The sequence below is a fragment of the Girardinichthys multiradiatus genome, chromosome 3 (genome assembly GCF_021462225.1).
Source record: "Girardinichthys multiradiatus isolate DD_20200921_A chromosome 3, DD_fGirMul_XY1, whole genome shotgun sequence".
In the NCBI taxonomy this organism is placed as follows: domain Eukaryota; kingdom Metazoa; phylum Chordata; class Actinopteri; order Cyprinodontiformes; family Goodeidae; genus Girardinichthys; species Girardinichthys multiradiatus.
In genome coordinates, this window is record NC_061796.1 from 421452 (window position 1) to 441920 (window position 20469).

The following is a 20469-nucleotide window of genomic DNA, read 5'->3' on the forward strand; positions in this document are numbered from 1 at the left end:
GAAGTCTGTGGGAAGGAAAAAGTGTGGCAGAAAACGCTGCACAACGAGAAGAGGTGACCGGACCCTGAGGAAGATTGTGGAGAAGGGCCGATTCCACACCTTGGGGGACCTGCGGAAGCAGTGGACTGAGTCTGGAGTAGAAACATCCAGAGCCACCGTGCACAGGCGTGTGCAGGAAATGGGCTACAGGTGCCGCATTCCCCAGGTCAAGCCACTTTTGAACCAGAAACAGCGGCAGAAGCACCTGACCTGGGCTACAGAGAAGCAGCACTGGACTGTTGCTCAGTGGTCCAAAGTACTTTTTTTGGATGAAAGCAAATTCTGCATGTCATCCGGAAATCAAGGCGCCAGAGTCTGGAGGAAGACTGGGGAGTAGGAAATGCCAAAATGCCAAAAGTCCAGTGTCAAGTACCCACAGTCAGTGATGGTCTGGGGTGCCGTGTCAGCTGCTGGTGTTGGTCCACTGTGTTTTATCAAGGGCAGGGTCAATGCAGCTAGCTATCAGGAGATTTTGGAGCACTTCATGCTTCCATCTGCTGAAAAGCTTTATGGAGATGAAGATTTCATTTTTCAGCACGACCTGGCACCTGCTCACAGTGCCAAAACCACTGGTAAATGGTTTACTGACCATGGTATCACTGTGCTCAATTGGCCTGCCAACTCTCCTGACCTGAACCCCATAGAGAATCTGTGAGATATTGTGAAGAGAACGTTGAGAGACTCAAGACCCAACACTCTGGATGAGCTAAAGGCCGCTATCGAAGCATCCTGGGCCTCCATAAGACCTCAGCAGTGCCACAGGCTGATTGCCTCCATGACACGCCACATTGAAGCAGTCATTTCTGCCGAAGGATTCCCGACCAAGTATTGAGTGCATAACTGTACATGATTATTTGAAGGTTGACGTTTTTTGTATTAAAAACACTTTTCTTTTATTGGTCGGATGAAATATGCTAATTTTGTGAGATAGGAATTTTGGGTTTTCATGAGCTGTATGCCAAAATCATCCGTATTAAGACAATAAAAGACCTGGAATATTTCAGTTAGTGTGCAATGAATCTAAAATATATGAATGTTAAATTTTCATCATGACATTATGGAAAATAATGAACTTTATCACAATATGCTAATATTTTGAGAAGGACCTGTATATAGAGAAACTCAAAATATATTTTCATTAATTTCTGATCTTCATATCGGCATTGATAACATCGTGGTATGGCCATTTGTACCGGATTGACAGTCCTTTGAACATGATAGGGGTCAGGTTGAGGAATTTGATATTTCAGTATCTTGTGTGTCTACCAGCTGCGTCTCTCAGAACAACACATCTTGTTCGCATGGAGTTGATCAGATTGTCTATGGTGGCCTGCGGAATATTATTATATTACTCCTGGAGTGCCACACGGAGCTGACCCACATTGCCTGGAACTGGAACACGGTCCCGGAGACGCCTATTCAGAACATCCCAAAGATGGTCTATTGGGAACATGTCTGGCAAATATGCAGGCCAGTCCAGAACTTCAATGTCCTCTGTTTGAAGGAATTCCATGCAGATGCGGGCAACATGAGGTCGGGCATTTTCATGTTGAAAGGTGATGTCATACTGGCGCACAACACCGCACAACAAATGGGGTGAGAATCTTGTCCTGATAGCTTTGTGCATTAAGGTTCCCTTCAATGAAGTGCAATGGAGTCTTTTGGCCATATGTGATGCCTGACCACACCATAATGCCACCACCTCCATCCTGGGCATAACATTTGCATCTGCAAACTATTCAACCCACGCGTCGCCAGACCCGTTGTCTTCCATCTGCACGATACACGAGTATCGTGTATCGTGTAGTACACAAGATGGCGCCGCAGATGGTCGCCTCGGCGTGTTGGTGCGCATTGTTTTGTTTTGTTTTTTGCTTTAAAACGGTCTTCTGTGATGGTACCCGGAGCTCTCTCACCAGAGAAGAACTCATGAACATCAGGGCTACTACACCAGAGGAGTTATTTCCCACTTTTCTGCCTACTGCTCTGGAATTTTTGGACATTCTGGTCAAAGGTGTGCTCACCTTTGCTCACGCGGTGAAACGCCGGAAGAGAGGGAAACGGGCTGGGGTGCTGGTACGTCTTCGCCAGCGTGGACTACGAACACCGTTACCTGGAATATTTCTCTCTAACGTGCGCTCACTTCCCAACAAAATGGAGGAACTACAACTGTTGCTGGGGAAAAACAGGGACTTTTATTCATCGGCAGTTTTGTGCTTCACGGAGACGTGGCTGTGTGGATTAATACCGGACTCTGCGCTGCAGCTGGCAGGATTCCAGCTCTACAGAGCGGACAGAGACACGGAACTCTCCGGCAAAGCGAAAGGTGGAGGAATCTGTTTTTACCTCAACAGTGGTTGGTGCAACGACGTGACAGTGATTCAGCAGCACTGTTCTCCAGACCTGGAAGCCTTAATCATAAACTGTAAGCCTTTCTATTCCCCCCGTGAGTTCGCTTCGTTCATCCTGGTCGGTGTTTACATCCCGCCACAAGCTAACGTGCAGGTCGCACAGCGCATGCTCGCCGACCAGATACTGAGTGTGGAGCGGACCAACCCGGACTCCTTAGTAATCGTCGTTGGCGACTTTAACAAAGGTAATCTGACCCACGAACTCCCCAAATATAGACAGTTTATAAAATGTCCGACCAGAGAGGACAACATTCTGGATCACTGTTACACCACCATCAGAGACGCTTATCACGCCGTCCCACGTGCTGCACTGGGCCAATCCGACCACATCATGGTCCACCTGATTCCTGCATACAGGCAGAAACTAAAGCTCTGCAAACCTGTTGTGAGGACGACAAGGAAGTGGAGCAGTGAGGCTGTGGAGAATCTCCAGGCGTGTTTAGGCTGTACAGACTGGGATGTGTTCAGGACTACTACCAACAGTCTGGACGAGTACACAGAGGCTGTGACTTCCTACATCAGCTTCTGTGAGGACAGCTGTGTACCATCATACACCAGGGTGAGTTACAACAACGACAAACCCTGGTTCACAGCTAAACTCAGAAGGTTAAGACTGGATAAGGAAAAGGCCTTCAGGAGTGGGGACAAAGACATATACAGAGAGGCAAAGTACAAGTTTGGCAAGGCAGTGAAAGAGGCCAAACGACTGTACTCTGAGAAGCTCCAAAACCAGTTCTCAGCTAACGACTCTGCGTCTGTCTGGAAAGGGCTCAAGCAAATCACCAACTACAAGCCGAAAGCCCCCCACTCCATCAACGACCGACGTCTCGCCAACGACCTGAACGAGTTCTACTGCCGCTTTGAAAGACAAAGGGACAGTCCTGCAACCATCTCCCACGACGCCCCCCAACAGCTGCAGCCACAATCCACCACCCCCATCTCTCCAACCTCAAGAGGGGCCTTGGCACCTCCAACCCCCACCCTGAAGTTCCCCCCCACCAGCCCCCTACCCACGCCGAGGACGGCTCTTTCCATCCAGGAGAGGGACGTCAACAAACTCTTCAGGAGACAGAACCCCCGGAAAGCTGCTGGTCCGGATTCTGTCTCACCAGCCAGCCTGAAGCACTGCGCTGATCAGCTGTCTCCAGTCTTCACAGACATTTTTAACACCTCACTGGAGACATGTCATGTGCCAGCCTGCTTCAAGTCCTCCACCATCGTCCCTGTTCCCAAGAAGCCAAGGACCACAGGGCTTAATGACTTCAGACCCGTCGCCCTGACCTCTGTGGTGATGAAGTCCTTTGAGCGCCTTGTGCTCTCACACCTAAAAGACATCACCGACCCCCTCCTGGACCCCCTGCAGTTTGCCTACAGAGCCAACAGGTCTGTAGATGATGCAGTCAACCTAGCCCTTCACTTCATCCTCCGGCACCTGGACTCCACAGGAACCTACGCCAGGATCCTGTTTGTGGATTTCAGCTCTGCCTTCAACACCATCGTCCCAGTTCTGCTACAGGAGAAGCTCTCCCAGCTGAGTGTGCCCGAATCCACCTGCAGGTGGATCACTGACTTCCTGTCTGACAGGAAGCAGCGCGTGAGGCTGGGGAAGCACGTCTCTGACTCCCTGACCATCAGCACCGGTTCCCCCCAAGGCTGTGTTCTCTCTCCTCTGCTCTTCTCCCTGTACACCAACAGCTGCACCTCCAGTCACCAGTCTGTCAAGCTTCTGAAGTTTGCGGACGACACCACCCTGATCGGACTCATCTCTGATGGTGATGAGTCTGCGTACAGATGGGAGGTGGACCATCTGTTGGACTGGTGCAGCCAGAACAACCTTGAGCTCAACGCTCTAAAGACAGTGGAGATGGTTGTGGACTTCAGGCAGAACCCATCCCCACCTGCCCCCATCACCCTCTGTGACTCCACAATTGACACTGTGGAATCTTTCCGCTTCCTGGGAACCATCATCTCCCAGGATCTCAAGTGGGAGCCAAACATCAGCTCCCTCATCAAGAAAGCCCAGCAGAGGATGTTCTTCCTGCGGCAGCTGAAGAAATTCAACCTGCCAAAGACTATGATGGTGCACTTCTACACAGCCATCATTGAGTCCATCCTCACCTCCTCCATCACCATTTGGTACGCCGCTGCTACAGCCAAGGATAAGGGCAGGCTGCAGCGTGTCATTCGGTCTGCTGAGAAGGTGATTGGCTGCAGTCTACTGTCGCTCCAGGAACTGTACACCTCCAGGACCCTGAAGCGGGCAGGGAAGATTCTGGCTGATCCCTCCCACCCCTGGTCACAGACTCTTTGAGACTCTCCCCTCTGGCAGGAGGCTGCGGTCCATCCGGACCAAAACCTCACGCCACAAGAACAGTTTTTTCCCATCTGCCACCAGCCTGGTTAACAAAGCCCGGAAACCACCCTGACACTGTCCCTTTCCCCCACACCCCCCCTTTTTTTGCTGACAGGACACTTGTAACTTGTAACTCTATGCGTTACATTAACGCTCAGCTTGGACTCCTGCTTTACTTGCACTGCTTTACTTGCACAATGATCACCTGCACTGTTGTATTGCTCTTGCATCTTATAGTGCTCTATATTTACTCTCACTCACTTAAAACTGTGCACATATATTTATATTATATTGTAGATATGTTTATACTGTTTAATTTGTACTGTATTGCACCGACTACGCCAAAACAAATTCCTTGTATGTCCAAAAACGTACTTGGCAATAAAGCTTTTCTGATTCTGATTCAACTGGAACCTGAATTCATCCGTGAACATCACTCTTCTCCAGCGTGCCAAGGGCCATCGGACATGTGCATTCGCCCATGCGCATTTGACCATGTGAGTCGGTTCCTACGCCGGACAGCAGTGAGATCCAGACCACGGTGAGGGCGCCGAGCATGCAAGTTGGCTTCTCGTAGGCGGTTACGGACAGTCTGAGGTCTGATGCGTCTGTTGTGCAGACCAATAGTCTCATTAGCTGTGTGTGTTGCTGGTCTTAGCTGATCATGCAGATGGACAAGCCGGATGTGGTGATCTTGTGCTGGAGTGGTCCCACGTGGTCGACGAGGATGAGGTTGATTTGCAGTAGTGCCAGTCTGTTGGAAACGAACTCTTAAACGGCCTATGGTCCGATAATGGACATTGAGCCGTGCAGCTACTGCTCCGGTGGACATCCCTGCATCCAACATGCCAATGGCATGCTCCCACATAACTTGCGACATCTGAGGCATAATGACTTGTGACACAATTTGACATTTTGGGTTGGCCTTTTATTGTCCCCAGTCCAAGGATTGTCCAGCTGTTGCTCATTTTCTCTGATTACCCACTGGACATTCCCCACCCATGGACTCAGTAAAAAAACAACTCACTGAGTAATGCTCACTGACAGCAAGTTGGATTAAAAATTATACATATATCAAAAGAAATATTACTTTTGTACAAGAAAATGTCAGCAAATGCTCATTTACAGTTGTTAACTCTACATGGCAACGATATTTTACCATTCCATTAAAATCTAAGAAAATTTTATACCAGTTTTATTTTTTGAAATGTAAGAAATTATGACAACGGAGCCTCAGATGTGGGAGAGTGAGAGAGTAAAATTTTAAAAAGTCGTTAACACAGATGAGAAAAGAGGCTGATTTACAGGTCCTTCTCAAAATATTAGCATATTGTGATAAAGTTCATTATTTTCCATAATGTCATGATGAAAATTTAACATTCATATATTTTAGATTCATTGCACACTAACTGAAATATTTCAGGTCTTTTATTGTCTTAATACGGATGATTTTGGCATACAGCTCATGAAAACCCAAAATTCCTATTTCACAAAATTAGCATATCATTAAAAGGGTCTCTAAACGAGCTATGAACCTAATCATCTGAATCAACGAGTTAACTCTAAACACCTGCAAAAGATTCCTGAGGCCTTTAAAACTCCCAGCCTGGTTCATCACTCAAAACCCCAATCATGGGTAAGACTGCTGACCTGACTGCTGTCCAGAAGGCCACTATTGACACCCTCAAGCAAGAGGGTAAGACACAGAAAGAAATTTCTGAACGAATAGGCTGTTCCCAGAGTGCTGTATCAAGGCACCTCAGTGGGAAGTCTGTGGGAAGGAAAAACTGTGGCAGAAAACGCTGCACAACGAGAAGAGGTGACCGGACCCTGAGGAAGATTGTGGAGAAGGGCCGATTCCAGACCTTGGGGGACCTGCGGAAGCAGTGGACTGAGTCTGGAGTAGAAACATCCAGAGCCACCGTGCACAGGCGTGTGCAGGAAATGGGCTACAGGTGCCGCATTCCCCAGGTCAAGCAACTTTTGAAGCAGAAACAGCGGCAGAAGCGCCTGACCTGGGCTACAGAGAAGCAGCACTGGACTGTTGCTCAGTGGTCCAAAGTACTTTTTTCGGATGAAAGCAAATTCTGCATGTCATTCGGAAATCAAGGTGCCAGAGTCTGGAGGAAGACTGGGGAGAAGGAAATGCCAAAATGCCAGAAGTCCAGTGTCAAGTACCCACAGTCAGTGATGGTCTGGGGTGCCGTGTCAGCTGCTGATGTTGGTCCACTGTGTTTTATCAAGGGCAGGGTCAATGCAGCTAGCTATCAGGATCTTTTGGAGCACTTCATGCTTCCATCTGCTGAAAAGCTTTATGGAGATGAAGATTTCATTTTTCAGCACGACCTGGCACCTGCTCACAGTGCCAAAACCACTGGTAAATGGTTTACTGACCATGGTATCACTGTGCTCAATTGGCCTGCCAACTCTCCTGATCCGAACCCCATAGAGAATCTGTGGGATATTGTGAAGAGAACGTTGAGAGACTCAAGACCCAACACTCCGGATGAGCTAAAGGCCGCTATCGAAGCATCCTGGGCCTCCATAAGACCTCAGCAGTGCCACAGGCTGATTGCCTCCATGACACGCCGCATTGAAGCAGTCATTTCTGCCAAAGGATTCCCGACCAAGTATTGAGTGCATAACTGTACATGATTATTTGAAGGTTGACGTTTTTTGTATTAAAAACACTTTTCTTTTATTGGTCGGATGAAATATGCTAATTTTGTGAGATAGGAATTTTGGGTTTTCATGAGCTGTATGCCAAAATCATCTGTATTAAGACAATAAAAGACCTGAAATATTTCAGTTAGTGTGCAATGAATCTAAAATATATGAATGTTACATTTTCATCATGACATTATGGAAAATAATGAACTTTATCACAATATGCTAATATTTTGAGAAGGACCTGTATTTGAGCCACAATAAACATAGTTTCTCTGAGTACAACTTTAGTCGGATGGACTGAGCAGAAAGTTTTTGCTCCAGCCAAATGTTTTGTCATCAGTTATAAACTGTTCATCTTCATCCTTCACTTAAAATACTAACAAAAAATTAAAACCAAGTCAAATTATTGTAAAGCTTTTAAAACACCGCAAAGCCGCATTATTGAATATGAAGGTGCTCTAAAAATGTTAAATATTTGGTTCTGTGTTAGAAAAAAGACAAAGTAAAAGTAAGCCTTTTTTTAATTGCCGAACTGATGTGCAACAGAAAAACTGTAGAGGAAATACAAAGAAAAAAGGAAAGTTAAGGAAATCACAGTAAAAGCATTTGAATAAATTTCTAAATCAGGAACGCAAAATTAGCCTGACTCCTTTTACAAAAGTAAATGATTCAATAAATACTAGGCAGAGAGCTTAACCCCCCCAATGCTAGGCCCAAAGTTACGGCCTTGGGCGCAAACGTCAGAAATCTTTGCTGACTGGCTCGTGCACCTGTTCCATTTCTACACTCTTGGTCCAATAGTTGTCACTTACTTATTATCACACACTGACTCCCACTTCCACAGCTTATGGCCTAATTCTTAATGGACACAAGAATGACTGGATTTAAAGAAAGGAAATCTGAACCAAATACATACCTATGTTAGCAGTAATGGCATCAAGTTCAGTTATGAAATCTGGTAGGCTTTGCAGTTGTTCCTGTAGGTTTATCAGAACGGCTTTTCCCCTCTCCAAATGTGCTGAAAGCATCACTATGTCACCATCCACAGACTAAAAAATAAAAGAAGGAAGAAAGCTCTCATTTTTAACATCTGATGCATGGTGATCATCAGATAAAACCAATGTTTATTCGTACCACGCTACCACGTGTTTAGGGTGACAATCTGTTGAGAAATTGTTTCTCGAGTTGACTTCCTTTTGTTTCTTCTTGTCAGTAAGATTTTCCAAAGTGAAAACTAACTAGTATAGAGACCACAGTTTGGCACAATGATAAGAAAATGGAAGAAGTTCAAGATGACGGTCAATCTCCCTTGGTCTGTGGCTTCATGCAAGATATCACCTCGTGGGACATCAATTATCATGAGGAAGGTGAGGGATCAGCCCAGAACTACACGAATAAAAAAATAAAACCAATAGTAACACACTACGCCACCATGGATTAAAATCCTGCACTGCACACAAGGTCCCGCTGCTCAAGCCAGCGCATGTCCACGTCTGAAGTTTGCCAATGACCATCTGGATGATCCAAATGAGGAATGGGAGAAGGTCATGTGGTCTGATGAGACAAAAATATAGCTTTGTGGTCTAAACTCCACTCGCCGTGTTTGGATGAAGAAAAGAGATGAGTACAACCCTTAGAATACCATCCCTATCTTGAAGCATGGAGGTGAAAACATCATTCTTTGGCGATGCTTTTCTGCAAAGGTGAGAGGATGACTATACCGTATAGAGGGGAGGATGGATGGGGCCATGTATCGGGAAATCTTAGCCAACAACCTTCCCTCATTAAAGGTATTGAAGATGGGTCGTGGCTGGGTCTTCCAGCATGACAACAACCCGAACCAGACAGCAAGGGCAACCAACTGGTGGCTCAGTAAGAAGCATCTTAAGGTCCTGGAGTGTCCTAGCCAGTCTCCAGACCTGAACCCAATCAAAAACCTTTGGAGGAGCTGAAAGTCTATATTGCCCAACGACAGCCCTGAAACCTGAAGGATCTAGAGAAGATCTGTATGGAGTGGTCCAAAATCTCTGCTGCAGTGTGTGCAAACCTCTTCAAGAACTACAGGAAATATCTGATATCTGGAATTGCAAACAAAGGTTTCTGTACCAAATATTAAGTTTTGATTTTCTGATGTATCAAATACTGATGTCATCCAATAAAATATTAATTAATTACTTAAAAATCACACAATGTGATTTTCTGGATTTCCGTCACTCACAGTTGAGAGTACCTATGATAAAAATGAAAGACGTCTACATGCTTTGCAAGTGGGAAAACCTGCAAAATCTGTAGTGCATCAAATACTACCCACTGTGTGTGGTTGCATCTGCAAGCGAAAGTAAAAATTCTCATAGTACTTGGCCAACGACCATCAGAGGACCATCAAGCAAGCAAACAAGCTACTCTTTAACTAGGACTAAATTATGCTAATTATAAAGTTGATTGCAACTTTTACTGCAAAGGATTTATGACCACTGGGAGGGCTTTAATGGTATGGTGCGCCTTTTGGATTATTTTCTAAAATCCCACCTTAAAGATATTCCTCACATCCTACAACATTACCAAAAAAAAAGTGACAGAATCCCAAGCAGTTAGGATAGCTGTAAAATGTGATGCATGGATAGCCATTGGCTGTGGGGGTCATGTTACACCAAAAATCGACTTCTAAATGTACTGTAATCCTATGGATTAAATCATTCAGTGCCTAAAGACGTCCAGCCCTGTCTGGCATTGGGAGACAGATGCCATGACAAAAAGAATACTGTTTACATTGCATTGCCTGCTTAAAATACCCACATTTGGTAGCTAAATATGTTTAAAAGATAAAACCATACATTCTTAAACCTTTAAACATAAGATTTTACATCTTTATCATGGCAAAAAGGAAACAACATACCTCTGCAACCTGAGCACAGTCTTTAGTTCTTTTATGGAGTAGAAACCAACTCTTCTCAAACCTAAAGAAACAAAGGTAAGAAACATTTATTTACATACATTCCAACTCTCTGCTTTTCAGCGACCAAGCAAATCAAGGTTGAGAATGCTTTTAGCCAGACTAAGATCAGTGCAAAATAAGAACAGTCCAGATCACAAAAAGTGGGAAGTGAACAGATTATGCATTATGTCAAAGGATACAAAATTAGAGACATAGTTACATAATTACAACATAATTAGAGATATAACTACAGAAACAAATTTAAATAAATACTGACCTGTTCAAAATTTCCAGCCCAGCACCTAAATAAGGAAAACCTTCTTCCAACCTGAAGGAAAGATTGACATGTTTCAGGTATACATTTATTTAAATTCAACATCACCTGACAAGTCTTAAAAGATATTGAAATAAAGAAAGGAAAACAAGGTATCAGTGTGTCAATGACAAGTGTCGAAGACGTTATTGGGTGTTACATTAAGACAATGATCCTAAAACCCACATTACAACATGGTGGCAAAATAACATTGGGTCTGTATTAAGCTTTGTTTGGTAGAGTGCTTGGAGTATTAAACTTTTTAATTATTGCTCAGAGTTTTTAAAGGTTGGTGAGAAGAAATGGCCTCTGTTGCACATCATATTCATACCTCAGGGAAGCAAGTAGTTATGGATTACAAATTAAAAGTTTCCATATGGCCTTAAACAAATTCAGCAAAAAGACAAAAAAATCCTCAGTCAATATTGTTTTTTACTCTAGTTCCTTGTAACTTATTCTATGTGTTTATCATGTATGCTGTACATATTTGTTCAGCACTTTGATCAGCTGTGCTGTTTTTAAAGTTCTTAGAAATAAAGTCGGCTTTGCTTGCCAAAAACTGTGGTACATGTGATTTTGTTAAGAACAATAATAGCTTAATATGGAATTATTTTCTCCACTAGGTAAACTGAAAATAAAGACTGGGTTTTTCTGTTTTATTCTGTGTGAGATTGTGCTACTACAATAGAAGACTGTATTATTGAAAATTTTTATGAGGGGTAAATGGACTGAACCTCTATAGCGCATTTCCAGTCATACAGACCACTCAAAGCAACTAGAGCAACATTCACCCAATCGCACTAACTAACGCTCACACATTCATACACCGATAAACGGATCGGTAGGCAACTTGAGGTTAAAGTGCCTTGACCAGGGGCACATCGACATATGGCAAGAGGAAGCTGGAATTGAACCCACAGCCTTCTGATTGCAAGACGACTACTCTTCCTACTGATCCACAGTGCCAACAAAAGTCGGAGGAACAATTTGTGAAAGAGCCCAGACCATTAAACAAAATCAGTTTTATATACACACAACCATACGTGCACGAATACACAGTTTACTTGTCACCTGGACTTCTTGATTTTGGTGTCTTTTATGTCTCCTAGGGTCTTGAAGCTGAAACAAAGAATGGAAAGAGAGTAGATGTAGAGGATATTTTGGATTCCGAGCTGCAGCATAGGGACAAACCAGGCGAAAACACAGTGGTTAATGTTTTAATGGAAGGAAAGTGTATTATGCGCATCCAACGGCTTTCATTAACCACAAAGTGAATCACTAATCAGAATCAGAATCAGAAAAGCTTTATTGCCAAGTACATTTTTGGACATACAAGGACTTTGTTTTGGTGTAGTTGGTACAATACAGCACTCAAATTAAACAGCATAAATAAAGCTACAATATAAATATATGTGCACAATTTTAAGTGAGTGAGAGTAAATGTAGAGCAGTATAAGATGCGAGAGCGGTACAACAGTGCAGGTGATCAGTGTGCAAATATGACAGTGCAAGTAAAGCAGGAGTCCAAGCTGAGCGTTAATGTAACGCAAAGAGTTGCAGGTTACAAGTTTCCTGTCAGCAAAAAAAGGGGGGATGTGGGTGAAAGGGAGAGCGTTAGGGTGGTTTCCGGGCTTTGTTAACAAGGCTGGTGGCAGATGGGAAAAAACTGTTCTTGTGGCGTGAGGTTTTGGTCCGGATGGACCGCAGCCTCCTGCCAGAGGGGAGAGTTTCAAAGAGTCTGTGACCAGGGTGGGAGGGATCAGCCAGAATCTTCCCTCACGCTACCGGCAGACCCCCCTGGCATGTTTTAGGGGCATGCCAAAAAAATCAAGGTGGACGACTCACTGGAAGACCTCAGCAATTAAATAAATTAGAATGGCCAGAATTACAGAGAAATGCCCCCGTTTCCCCTGGGAAAAGGAGACTTTGACAGCGAGCTGCTGTCACAACTGATAGGAGTGAGACAGCTGGAAATAAAGGAATTTCCCTCCAAAACAGATTTGCTCCACTACAGAATGAAAACCAGGAAAATGATCCATCTTCTGAGAACAATAAAAGGTTTGAGAACAACTTTCATTCTAAACAGTCTTCTCCTAAAGTGCCAGAGAAAAAGCGGCCCACCAGACCAAGAACCCTAATAGTGGGCAACACAGCTGTGGATGGGATTAAAAACTTCTGGAACAAGAAAAACACAGAAGTTATGATTGGCACCAGTAACGTGGTGTCCAATATCTCAGAGAATATTCTTGCAATCACAGAAAAGCGCCCGTCTCTAGAAAACCTTATTATACACTGTGGAGCCATGGATGACGTGGCTAAGAAAAAATCAGAAGGACTGAAGGAGGATTTCACTCGTCTTCTGAATATTGTTGGAGGTCTCAATATCAAGGTGTTTCTCAGCAGACCCTTTGCACTGATTTTCTGTGGAGATGAGGTTTTTTTCAGATTTCTGATGAATAATAAGTGATTGAAAAAAAACATGTGCTACCACATCTGTGAACTTCATCGATAACTTTAATATTTTTTGGGAAAAAAGACAACTCTTCAAGCAAGATGGTTTCTGTTTGAACAAGCCAGGAGCCAGACGTCTCACATCTAATCTCTTCTATTTGGTAAATAATCCACCAGCAGCTTCGACCTTCAGCAGAGAACATGGAGTATCAACAACAATGATAACGCTGCCTCCAACAGCTCCAACAGAAACAATCAGCCAGTTGGCTGAGAAAGAGACCCAGACCGACACCCCTGGTAAAACCCCCTCACCCCAGACCCCGACAGAACTCTCCCATCTCTCCACTGAGCCCGCTTTTTGCTTTACTGGATTCTGATAACATGAAAGGAGCTCTTAAAATCGGGACCCAAATGGTTCTGACATCTTTTCCATTCAACACCCCCTGTGGCCGAGGCCCTGCTACTAAACCAACATCTTCCAAATGCCACAGACCTCCACCACCTCATAATCTATCTCCTCCTAATCAGGACCTTCAAATTACTTCTCTGTGATACAGTCTGGGCCCCAGTGGTAACTCTATCAGAAATGAACATGTTCAGAAAAAACTTGGGCACCTAATAGGAGATAGTTGTAAAATCTCTGTGCTTATATGTGACAGAAAGAACAAAGCCAAAAGGATAAGAGAGAGAAATAAACAATCAAAAAAAGCCATAAACTGTCAGGTACAACCAAACACAGAGTTAATATCAGCAACTAAGTCCTATAAAGTGGCTTTATTGAACATTAGATCTCTGTCAGGAAAATCATTTTTAATCAATGACTTCATTACTGACCACGATCTTGATGTTCTGTTTTTAACAGAAACATGGTTACATGAATTTAATGAAGCTCCCATTCTGATAGAGGCGACACCTCTGAACTACAATTTTCTTTGTGAGAGCAGACAACAAAAAAAAGGTGGAGGGGTGGCCACTTTGTTTAAAGATTTATTAGAGTGTAAAAAAGTATTTCTGGGCAAATTTTACTCTCCAGGTATAGAGCCCGGTCCGAACCATGTTCTTGAATATTTACAAGCCTCCTAAGTCCAAAACAAACTTTATCAGTGATTTTAATTAGCTTTTATCTCTGATATGTGTTGACTATGACTGTTTAATTACTGTGGGAGACTTCAACATTCACATGGACAATCCTGACGACAGAAGTGCAATAGATCTATGTGACACTCTTAGAAATGTTGGTTTGACTCAACATGTTAAACAGCAAACGCACAAACAGGGACATATTTTGGACTTGATCATCACTAAAGGTCTAAACATTTCCAAGGTGTCTGTAACTGATGTTGCTCTATCTGACCACTTTTCTGTTATTTTTGAAAGCATCATGGCTCAGTTAGCCAAAGAGACATGATAAGAAAACGCATCTTTAAGGACGGTGCTGCTGAAACCTTTAACCAGATTTACTCTTCTAACTCCACTTTGCCCTGTAACACTGTAGATGAGCTGGTAGATAACTTTCATTCTAAAATCTCGGACATCATTGATTCAATTGCTCCAATTAAAGTGAAAGTCGTTTCTGGGAAGAAAATGTCTCCATGGAGAAGTGCTCCACCAGTCAGAAGTGAAAAAGGAGTGTTGAAAAGCTGAACGCAGGTGGAGAAACACTGGACTCCAGGTTCACTATACAGGTCCTTCTCAAAATATTAGCATATTGTGATAAAGTTCATTATTTTCCATAATGTAATGATGAAAATTTAACATTCATATATTTTAGATTCATTGCACACTAACTGAAATATTCCAGGTCTTTTATTGTCTTAATACAGATGATTTTGGCATACAGCTCATGAAAACCCAAAATTCCTATCTCACAAAATTAGCATATTTCATCCGACCAATAAAAGAAAAGTGTTTTTAATACAAAAAACGTCAACCTTCAAATAATCATGTACAGTTATGCACTCAATACTTGGTCGGGAATCCTTTGGCAGAAATGACTGCTTCAATGCGGCGTGGCATGGAGGCAATCAGCCTGTGGCACTGCTGAGGTCTTATGGAGGCCCAGGATGCTTCGATAGCGGCCTTTAGCTCATCCAGAGTGTTGGGTCTTGAGTCTCTCAACGTTCTCTTCACAATATCCCACAGATTCTCTATGGGGTTCAGGTCAGGAGAGTTGGCAGGCCAATTGAGCACAGTGATACCATGGTCAGTAAACCATTTACCAGTGGTTTTGGCACTGTGAGCAGGTGCCAGGTCGTGCTGAAAAATGAAATCTTCATCTCCATAAAGCTTTTCAGCAGATGGAAGCATGAAGTGCTCCAAAATCTCCTGATAGCTAGCTGCATTGACCCTGCCCTTGATAAAACACAGTGGACCAACATCAGCAGCTGACACGGCACCCCAGACCATCACTGACTGTGGGTACTTGACACTGGACTTCTGGCATTTTGGCATTTCCTTCTCCCCAGTCTTTCTCCAGACTCTGGCACCTTGATTTCCGAATGACATGCAGAATTTGCTTTCATCTGAAAAAAGTACTTTGGACCACTGAGCAACAGTCCAGTGCTGCTTCTCTGTAGCCCAAGTCAGGCGCTTCTGCCGCTGTTTCTGCTTCAAAAGTGGCTTGACCTGGGGAATGCGGCACCTGTAGCCCATTTCCTGTGCACGGTGGCTCTGGATGTTTCTACTCCAGACTCAGTCCACTGCTTCCGCAGGTCCCCCAAGGTCTGGAATCGGCCCTTCTCCACAATCTTCCTCAGGGTCCGGTCACCTCTTCTCGTTGTGCAGCGTTTTCTGCCACAGTTTTTCCTTCCCACAGACTTCCCACTGAGGCGCCTTGATACAGCACTCTGGGAACAGCCTATTCATTCAGAAATTTCTTTCTGTGTCTTACCCTCTTGCTTGAGGGTGTCAATAGTGGCCTTCTGGACAGCAGTCAGGTCGGCAGTCTTACCCATGATTGGGGTTTTGAGTGATGAACCAGGCTGGGAGTTTTAAAGGCCTCAGGAATCCTTTGCAGGTGTTTAGACTTAACTCGTTGATTCAGATGATTAGGTTCATAGCTCGTTTAGAGACCCTTTTAACTTTATCAAAATATGCTAATATTTTGAGAAGGACCTGTATTATCTATAAAGAGAGACCATACAGATATAACCTACAACTGAAAAATGCAAGGGAATCTTTCTTTTCTGAGATCATCAGCAAAAACATTAACAATGCTCCTGCATTATTTGCCAGTCGACAGGTTAACAAACCCTCCTGTAACTGTAGCATCTGAACTCCACTCTACCAGGGCCTGCAATGAATTTGCTAAATTCTTCACTGAAAAAACCCAAAAGATCAGAGGGGCAGTCAGCACATCCACATCAACTCCAATACCAATGTTTCTCCAACTAGAACTGATTTTGACAAAATTTCCCAATTTCACCAAATAAACTATAAAATCTTAGAAGAAATCGTACAGCAACTAAGTTCTTCTTCCTGCTGTCTCGATCTTTTACCCACAGCTTTCCTTAAGAAAGCTTCGCCTGTAATAACATCTGATTTAACACAAATAATAAACACGTCCCTTTTGTCAGGTGTTTTCCCCCAGGCCCTGAAAACAGCAATTATCAAACCTCTATTGAAAAAGAGCAACTTGGACAAGCTGCTACTACAGAACTACAGGCCTATATCAAACCTCCCCTTCATCAGTAAGATTATTGAAAAAACTGTGTTTCAATAGTTAAACAACTTCCTAACAACGACCAACCGCTTCGATGTCTTCCAGTCAGACTTCCGTGCTCACCACAGTACAGAGACTGCTCTTGTCAAGGTGTTCAATGACATCTGTATAAATGCAAACTGTGGAAGAACCACAGCGCTGGTATTATTGGACCTTAGTGCAGCATTCGACACTGTTGATCACTCCATTTTATTAGAGCGCCTGGAAAACTGGGTCGGCCTTTCTGGTACAGCACTCAACTGGTTTAAATCCTACTTGAAGGACAGGGACTTTTTAGTGTCAGTAGGTAACTTTACATCAGAACGCACAAAAATCACATGTGGCGTTCCTCAAGGGTCCATCTTAGGGCCCCTCCTATTCAATATCTACATGCTCCCCCTAACTCAGATTTTTATAAACAACAATGTGAGTTATCATAACTATGCAGACGACACACAGCTATACGTTACGATGTAACCAGGTGACTATGAACCCATTCAAGCGCTGGGTAAATGCTTAGAAGAAATCAATGCATGGATGGGCCTAAATTTTCTTCAGATGAATCAAAACAAAACTCAAGTAATAATCTTTGGACCAAAGGAAGAGCGTTTAAAAGTTAGCACACAGCTTCAGTTAATACAGCTAGAAACCACCAATCAGGCTCGAAACCTGGGTGTAGTGATGGACTCAGACCTGAACCTTCAGAGGAACATAAAGACAGTAACAAGGTCGGCCTTCTATCACCTAAAGAACATCTCCAGGATTAAACGACTAATGTCTCAGCAGGACCATGAAAAACTAATTCATGCGTTCATCTTTAGTAGAATTGATTACTGCAACGGTGTCTTCACAGGTCTGCCTAAAAAGTGGATCAAACAGCTGCAGTTGATCCAGAACGCTGCTGTTCTCACTAGAACTAAGAAAGTGGAGAACATCAGCCCGGTTCTAAAGTCCCTAAACTGGCTCCCTGTAGCTCAGAGAATAGACTTTAAAATACTTCTGTTAGTCTATAAATCACTGAATGGCTTAGCACCAAAATACATTACTGACTTGTTGTCAGTGGATCAACCAGCCAGACCTCTCAGGTCTTCTGGCTCAAATCTACTCTGCAGAACCAGAACCAGAACGAAACATGGAGAAGCAGCTTTTAGTTCTTATGCTCCACTAATCTGGAATAAACTGCCAGAAAACTGTAAAAGCGCTGAAACGCTAAGTTGCTTTAAATCAAGATTAAAACCTTATTTCTTTAGAGTGGCCTTTGACTGTGCCATTTAGGCATGATTAGTTACGTTTTCAGTCCAATTTTCCTTTCATTTTCTTATCCATCATTCTATTCTCTTTATTTTATTTTACTTTTTTAAATGACCTCTGATTTTATCATTTGATTTGTTTTTCTGTGTCTGTATCTGTGTTTATTTGCTTTGTGATTGTATTGTAATTGTATGTACAGCGCTTTGAGAGTCTTGTTGCTGAAAAGCGCTATATAAATAAACTTACCTTACCTTACCTAAAAAAGCATGACTTGAAAAGTATGACTTGACAGTATCATTGGAGAGTTTCTGACTAGATGTAGGTGCAGTATACACCATAAGTTACTGCATAGGTTGTTTAGTTTACTAACATCATTGCAAATTTATCAAGCATTTACCCAAATTAGCACGAGCGAAAGTTTTGACCTCTCTGAAAATATCCATTTATATTCAGTCATCCAGCATCTGAAATGTTACATATATTTTAATTGACAACAGGTTCTACTTAAGTTAATGAAATGATTTATATGTTGGAAAAAGAAGCAATATCACAGGCTCTTTTCATGTGTGTATTGAACAAACAGGACAGCGAAGCAGTGGACAACATTTAGTTATATTATGTGTTCCTTTAATGTTTGTATAATGTACAAGTTCTGTGAACAGACTGTCATAAAACTAGTCTTTGGTATGGTTAGTGAATATTGACAACAGCAACCAATGTTATGTTGTCTGCCATTTGGCAAACCTAAAGTAAGGCCTTTTCCATGCAAAACCTCAGATGTATAAATAATGAACTTACTGTGGAAATGTGAGCAGACCCATGTCAACTCCAGTGCTGGGGATGGATTAGCCAGTCCCAGAATTCTCACTGCATTGTTATGCCTGTATCTTGTATCTGACTGAATCGATGCCCCTGCTTGCACCTTGCTGTCTCTAAAAGAGTAGTTTTGCCTAATGTCTCTAGTTTCTCCACTGAGAAATCTGAAGGATAGTCAAGGAGTACGTTTCAGTCTAAACTTTCCCTGAGAACCAGAAGAGACTTCGACCGTTACATCAAACAACACCAGGATTCCAGACCAATAAACTGCCTGTGTTTATGCAATGGCTCTCATTAATGATGTCAAATTAATTAAATACATTTCATTCGCAGCAGCTACTGTTACCTTCAATTTTACATCCTAACAATCAGCAAAAGTATGCTTAAGCCACTGCAGTGGCTCAGAGAAACATAAAAAAAAAACAGGAGCTCCATCTCAAACTTGGCTTGTTTGTCAGGTTTAAACGAAAAAGCTATTTTTTCTAAAAACAATATGACAACTTACGACTCAGGTTTGCAAAGTCGTATCTGAACAAATATCTGGAATTTTGGACAGATTATAAAAAGTAGAAATTTACCATAATGCACAATGATTTTTTTTTTCTCTAAATACTCGTACAGTAGTGACGGCGACGTCATTTCATGCTCTGTCACGTCACATGATTATCAGCTGAGACCAATAACTACAGACTGCAATCAAAACAGGGATGTTTAGCTGGTAAAGACACCAAAAAGAAATCAAACTATCTTTGACATTACAATTTAATGCTCCCAGTGCGCCACAAACATAATAGCACAGCAGAGTTCACACATCTGCTACTTAACCTACCACAGTGGATAACTGCAGCTGTTTCTACATTAGCTAGGCTAAATATACAATACATTATGTTATGGGTGATAATAGGAAAGCTACAAACCTGGTTGAAAAGTCCTGCTGGACCATGTGAAGTTTTTCTCTAAAGTTTTCAAACATTGTTACCAAATTTTAGTGTCAGATTTGTATCAGATTTATTCCAATGAGGAAGCTTCACTGAGGTAACGACCAGCCGTGTTGCTAAACCTTCTTCTCTTCTTCTTCTGGTGTTTTTATTGGCGGTGGGCAAGTGACTTTGAGGTGTGCATTACCGCCACCGACTGGTATGGAGTGTAGTTCTTCATGGTTTTAAATTTACTTATTTACTAATGCAATAATCAAATTCTATTTAGTTTTCTTAAAACATCTAACTATGTCTTGTATATGTCTGCTCCCTAAAATTATTTGCAATGTATCTATCAAATTAAAATGTTCTTTAATACCTACAAATTCTCTCCTCATTAATGTCCTTTTTTGTTCATATTTCTGACACTTTAATATAACATGTTCTATTGTTTCCTCCTCTCCACAATAGTCACATTTCCCTGTTTTTACGTTTCTGTATCTTGAACAGTGAAGAATTAAGTCCTGTAATTCCAAATCTTAATATTGTAATTAATATTTTCTCTTTTCTGCTCCTTCTTCCAGTTCTTACTTCTCCCACTATCTTTTTGATT

The 20469-nt window shown here is 42.7% G+C and overlaps 1 protein-coding gene across 5 annotated transcripts in view; it reads right to left on the minus strand.

Moving 5' to 3' along the window:
- LOC124866082 (dysbindin-A-like) overlaps positions 1-20469 on the minus strand; it is a 66444-nt gene that overhangs the window by 15059 nt on the left and 30916 nt on the right. For 3 of the 5 annotated variants that reach the window (XM_047361739.1, XM_047361740.1, XM_047361741.1), the window contains 4 exons: positions 11793-11840; positions 10686-10736; positions 10370-10430; positions 8390-8522 (listed from right to left, as the gene is read on the minus strand). In XM_047361739.1, coding sequence (XP_047217695.1) covers positions 8390-8522; positions 10370-10430; positions 10686-10736; positions 11793-11840 — 293 coding nt within the window. Of the gene's footprint in view, positions 1-8389; positions 8523-10369; positions 10431-10685; positions 10737-11792; positions 11841-19856; positions 20026-20469 lie in introns of those variants that run through there. The other 2 variants (XM_047361738.1, XM_047361742.1) reach the window with 2 other exon arrangements.